This window comes from Microtus ochrogaster, unplaced genomic scaffold (genome assembly GCF_000317375.1).
Source record: "Microtus ochrogaster isolate Prairie Vole_2 unplaced genomic scaffold, MicOch1.0 UNK47, whole genome shotgun sequence".
Lineage (NCBI taxonomy): Eukaryota > Metazoa > Chordata > Mammalia > Rodentia > Cricetidae > Microtus > Microtus ochrogaster.
This window is the reverse complement of record NW_004949145.1, coordinates 337,359-343,500: the sequence shown is the minus strand read 5'-3', so window position 1 is coordinate 343,500 and position 6,142 is coordinate 337,359. Positions and strand designations below refer to the sequence as shown.

Below are 6,142 nucleotides of genomic sequence, written 5' to 3'. Positions count from 1 at the left end.
TGTGTGTGTGTGTGTGTGTGTGTGTGTGTGTGTGTGTGTGTGTGTGTGTAAATTTACTATTAGAAGTGGGTAGCACATGTGTGAAGGCCGGAAAACAACTTTGTGGAGTTAGTTTTCTTGTTCCTCTACCAAAGATTGTATTCTCATCTGGATGAACAACCAGCAATATTTTACTCTCTGAACTGTATCTCTAGCCCAAATGAAACTTTCTTGGTTTTTTGTGTATTTATATTTGAGACAGCTTTCTCTATTATGTAGCCTTGACTGTCCTGGAACTCACTCTGTAGAACAAAATGGTCTCAAACTCCCAGAAATTCACTAGCTTGTACCTCCCGAGTGCTAGGGTTAATGGCATCCACCACCATGTCTGACTGTCCAAGCCAGACCTTTTAATCATATAATCTGCTTTTCTTTCTCCTCTTTCCCCCCCATGAGACAGGGTTTCTCTGTCTGTCTGTCCTGGAACTAGCTCTGTAGACCAGGCTGGCCTTGAACTCACAGAGATCCGCCTGCCTCTGCCTCCCAAGTGCCGGGATTAAAGGTGTGAGCCACCGCTGCCCAGTTAATTTCTTTTCTTGTATAGCTGTGTCTTTCCCTGAGTCATCTCTTCTGTGTAAATTGCTTGTGGGCCAGAAGTACTTATTTGGAAAGAAAAACAAAAGACCAAAAAAAAAAAAACACCCACTTATTGGTTTTAATGGTAGGAATCCATAATGAATTTCAAAAGGAATTCTGGACACCTCTGGGACTTGAAGGTTACTTCCTATGGTGTTGAACAAAAGCTGAGGCTCCCCCGGGTGCTTTCTTTCTCCTCACTTATTGTGTGTCTTCCTTGGGGACAGTATTAGGAGCTTCACTTAGAGGAATTCTACTCCAAGGTGTTAGTCTCACTCTGACAAGCCACATGCGGCCTGTAATTCTGAGAAGGACTCCGTGAAAGGCCCTCCTCTAGCCCTGACCCAGTCTTCCCTCGACATCTCCCTTTCACAGCATTGGAATCCAAGGACCAGGAAAAAGACTGCTAACCTAGGCTTTGGAGATCGTACAGCAGCCGTAGAGGCACTGTTTTTATCTTCTTGGGTGTGTGTGGTCATGTGTTTTCATTAGCATGGTTTTGGTTTTTCCTGTTATTTCTCACAATCCCTGTTGTGTGCTGAATTTGTTTTAGGTGACAGTGGAAAAACCAAGGCCATAGGACCTGCCACTTCTAAGCCACAGCTGTTTGAGGCAACCTCATTCCAGGAACAGTCAGCACCAAGAACCTCAGGAGGGTTGCAGTTGGTGCCAACCAAAGGCCACGATGATGCATCGGAAGTTCAGGAAAGGCCCTTCATACAAGAGACAGAGGCCCAGGAGGAGAAGCTTCCTGAGAAAATGAGCCCTATACTAGATGATGTAGGGACAGCTGAGGAATTGTGTCCAACGCTCATACTGGAGGAAGAGGAAATGGTCTTCAATTGCAGAGACTGTGGGAAGGTGTTTAGTAAGAAAAACCTTCTTGCTTCACATGAGAAAATCCACTCTGGAGTGAAGCCCTATGAGTGTACAGAATGTGGGAAGACCTTCATAAAGAGCACCCATCTCCTTCAGCACCAGATGATCCACACTGGGGAGAGGCCCTACGAGTGTCTGGAATGTGGGAAGGCCTTCAACCGCAAGTCCTACCTTTCCCAGCACCAGCGGATCCACAGTGGGGAGAAGCCGTATACGTGCAGCGAGTGTGGGAAGGCCTTCACACACCGCTCTAATTTTGTCTTGCACGGCAGGAGACACACTGGAGAGAAATCGTTCGTGTGTACAGAATGTGGACAAGTCTTTCGACACAGGGGCGGTTTCCTAAGGCACTGTGTCAGTCATGGTGGGGAGAACCCGTATGAGTGCTTTGAGTGCGGACAGGTCTTCAGACACAGGTCCTACCTCATGTGGCACCAGCGGACGCACACTGGGGAGAAGCCGTACGAGTGCAGTGAGTGTGGGAAAGTCTTCCTGGAGAGCGCAGCCCTGGTCCACCACTATGTGATCCACACCGGGGAGAAGCCCTTTGAGTGCCTCGAGTGTGGCAAGGCCTTCAACCACAGGTCCTACCTCAAGAGGCACCAGCGCATTCACACTGGGGAGAAGCCGTTTGTGTGCAGCGAGTGTGGGAAAGCCTTCACCCACTGCTCTACTTTCATCTTGCATAAAAGAGCCCACTCTGGCGAGAAGCCCTTTGAGTGCAAAGAATGTGGGAAAGCCTTTAGCAATCGGAAAGACCTCATTCGCCACTTCAGCATCCACACTGGGGAGAGGCCCTATGAGTGTGCCGAGTGCGGGAAGGCCTTTGCCCTCATGTCTGGTCTTACGAGGCATAAGCGGATTCATAGTGGGGAGAAACCTTTTGAATGTATCGAGTGTGGGAAATCCTTCTACTGGAGCACAAACCTCATTCGCCACGCCATCATCCACTCTGGGGAGAAGCCGTATTAGTGCAGTGACTGTGGGAAGGCCTTCAGCCGCAGCTCCTCCCTCGCTCAGCATCAAAAAATGCACAGTGAGAGAAACCGTGCTGGTGTGTCGCCTGAGGGACCTCTCATAACCATGCACACCTCAGTTACCCTCCAAGAACTCCTTCTAGGCAAAGACTTCTTGAGTGTAACCTCTGAGGGAAATCTTTTGTCACAAGAAACAAATTCCTCAGCATCTGATTGTTTATACCAAAGAGAAACTCCACAAGTGTCTTGATTATAAAGAGAGAGTAAAAAGCTCCTGTTGCAGAATCTTCTCCATCATCCGAAGACCAACATCAGCAGCAGACCCAGTTTATAGCCGTATTTTTCACCTGAAAGTTCACCCAGGAAAGAGACCCATGGTTTGGGGCTTTGGAATTTTGTTTTGTTTTCACATAGGAAAAGCTTCAGCCGCATCTCTTTCCTAGTTTACACTGCAGTGTTAGCTCAGGAATTGGTTTACAGAGGAACAGATGTAAACAAAAATAAAAACAGGTCTCTTCAGACCTCCCTGCCAAATCTCTGACACTTCATTATTGATTCCTTAGCTTATTTGGAGTTAAGTGGGTGTTTCAGAGGTACAAGGCCTTAAGCCCTTTTTGTGTCTTATGTATTCATTTGTTGCTGTTCAGTTACTACGGGAGTTAACTGGGAACAAGCCTGTAAATGTGTGTATGTTTTTGTGTCCTAAGATAATTTCTTTATTCTTAAGATCTGTAGCTTTTATGAAGGGGCATTTGAGTCATGAAAATATTTCCTATTTAAGGGAATGAGGATCCATAACTTTCCTAAGTATGTCTGTACTTTTGAAAATTCCAATAGTTTTTTCTTATTTTCCTTTACCAAGATGTATCTGACTGTGTGTGTTTGAACATGTGTGTGTAAGCTTAACTGCTGAGCCATCTCTACCCCGTAATCATGAATACACAGCGTTCTCATAGCATACAGCTGAAATTTTTGCCCTTTGTGGGATACAAATCATAAAGCCTGTGTTTCAGCTGACTCAGACATTCCTCAGGGTAAAACAAAATGCTGTGGGGGTGGGGAACTCTTGTGAGATAGCTCAGTGGTTCAGAGCAATTCTAGAAGATAATGTCCCCTCTCCCAGCAAAGCTTGTCCTCAGGGCTAGGGACATCATTTAGGGGTTAATTGTTACTTGTATAGGGTTGGGAGTTGGGGAGGAAATTGTGTCAGCCCAGAGATCTCCTTGAAAAAAAAAAAAAAGAGGAAAAATTGGATGGGATAATAGGTAGATTAGTAGGAACTTACACTAAAAATACTGAGTAACAGAGTGAACACTTGTAAACTATTATTTATGGACAATTTACATTCGTATAGATTTATATTTATATTGATACAAGTTCAAATTATATTTGTGCTCCTATTTCTGTTTACAATATTTGTACACCTATGCAGAGTTATTTTGTCAGATTGTATGCATGCACGTTTCTACCTCTGCTTAAGATATTTTGTATATTGATATAATTTTAGGAATACTTATCATATTGCATTATATATTTCTGCCTCTGATCAAGATACTTAATACATTGTTTACATTTTGAGGTCATTGTCCTCATTTACTGTACAGTTGTTTAAAGATTGTTTAATATTCTGACTTAGTGTTCAATTATACAGGTATTAAGTAATATAGGTCAATTCATGTTTGTCATACTTATAGTCAGACTAATTAGGTTCTTCAGATACATAGAGATTGTATTCTGCATAGATAGGTAATTTTCAACTACTTCAAAGAGCTGTAGAATATGACATTTAAATAACTTAGGGTTCTGTTGACGTGAGACAGAATTGCTCCTGGCAGCATCAATCTATTCCTGAGAGAGTGTTGAGCACTGAAGACACTCCACTTGGAGCTTGTTTTCTTCTTGGTACAATTGGCCTTTGGGCGAGGAACTGCCCATGCCTTGGCCACTGACAAAGTGCACAGTGTCTGGACAGGACAAGTAGGATACAAGAAGAAAGACTGCCAAATCTTGCCAAGACAGGGTAAGAGGGTTCTGAAAATTTTCCTGCCTCTGAAAATGGTCTGTCAGTTACTCTAGGCCTTAACCAAAGTTGGTTGCTTCCACATTGCAAAATGGGTAATTGCCCAGGTAGCAGCCAGTTAGTTGTCTCTGTCATCTAGTGCACATTTTGGAAGTTGCTTCATTGCACTTCCTGCCTACTCAAGTAATATTATTTCCCTTCTCATACCTTCGATGGGGTTGAAGATTAGTCATAGTTACCGTCCTCTTATGATCTAGCTAAGCCCTTTCTCCTTCCTTCCTTCCTTCCTTCCTTCCTTCCTTCCTTCCTTCCTTCCTTCCTTCCTTCCTTCCTTTCTTTTTGACAGAGTTTCTCTGTTGCTTTGGAGCCTGTCCTAGAAATAGCTCTTGTAGACCAGGCTGGTGTCGAACTCACAGAGATCCGCCTGCCTCTGCCTCCCAAGTGCTGGGATTAAAGGTGTGCACCACCACCACCCGGCTAGTCAAGCCATTTCTAATACAAGACTTAGACTCCTTAGGAGAGAATGATTATTAAAACAGTTAGCATATGCTCCTTGCTTAATATTGTTTATGCTGGTTGTAATTCTAATTTTATACTTGATATCTGTTCTTAGTGTATATAGTTTTGTTTTGGGTTTGGAACTCTGTTGTTTAGACAAAGGGGGGAGGTGATGGGGAACCTCCTTCAGCCAATGGCCTTTAAGAGGCTGGACCAGGTTGGGACATGACTTTTGGGACCCAAAAAGCCGCTGTCCTGCCCAGTTCACTCTCTTCTTCCTGTGTTCTACACCTTGAGGTTGGATCCCCATTCCTGTTCCATGAGTTTTCCCCTTTAATAAAGGAAAACCTTAGAATACTGTTTCTGGAGTCAGCTTGGGATTATTTGACTCATGCCCCCCCCATACACGTTCAGCATCATATGTGCACAGACAATTTTAGATTTTTTTTAAAAAGTTTTTTTTGTATTTTTTTAAAGATTTATTATGTATACAGTGTTCTGAATGTCTGCTGGCCAGAAGAGGGCACCAGATCGCATTAAAGATGGCTGTGAGCCACCATGTGGTTGCTGGGAATTGAACTCAGGACCTTTGGAAGAGCAGTCAGTGCTCTTAACCTCTGAGCTATCTCTCCAGCCTCTGTATTTTGTTTTTTTTTTTTTAAGACAGGGTTTCTCTGTGTAGCCCTGGCTGTTGTGGAACATCACTTCATCAACCAGTAATCTGAAACTCACAGAGATCTGCCTACCACTGCGGAGTGCTGGGATTACAGGTGTGCCCCACCACCGCGTAGTTTGAATAAGGAGTGTTTTCCAAGCCAAATCAAGCAGAGGATAATAGCTCTCCCTAGTGTGGCTCTGTAGTTCTGATCTTTTTTTCCTGAGACAAGGTCTGAGACATAGCCCTGTGGCTGAGCTAGCTCCGTGTTAAGAGCGCTGTTGTGCTTGCACAGTACTTGGGTCTGGTTCCCAGAATCCGCATGGTGGCTAACAGCCATCCCTAATCCATTTGCAACTAATCCCTGTGGGCACTAGCCATGCACATCTTTAATCCCAGCACTCAGGAAACAGGCAGGTGAATCTATGCATTCCAGGCCAGCTGGGGTACATAATAAGACCCTCTCTCCATAGAAAAAGAAGAGGAAGAAGCCACCAA

At 44.3% G+C, this 6,142-nt stretch overlaps 1 protein-coding gene across 1 annotated transcript in view; it reads left to right on the top strand.

Annotated features, from left to right (window-relative positions):
- Positions 1-3,810, top strand: part of LOC101988216 (zinc finger protein 264-like) — an 11,826-nt gene extending 8,016 nt beyond the window's left edge. The window contains exon 4 of the mRNA XM_013354540.2: positions 1,169-3,810. Coding sequence (XP_013209994.2) covers positions 1,169-2,466 — 1,298 coding nt within the window. The 3' untranslated portion in view covers positions 2,467-3,810. The remainder of the gene's footprint in view (positions 1-1,168) is intronic.
- The last annotated feature ends 2,332 nt before the right edge of the window (positions 3,811-6,142 follow it).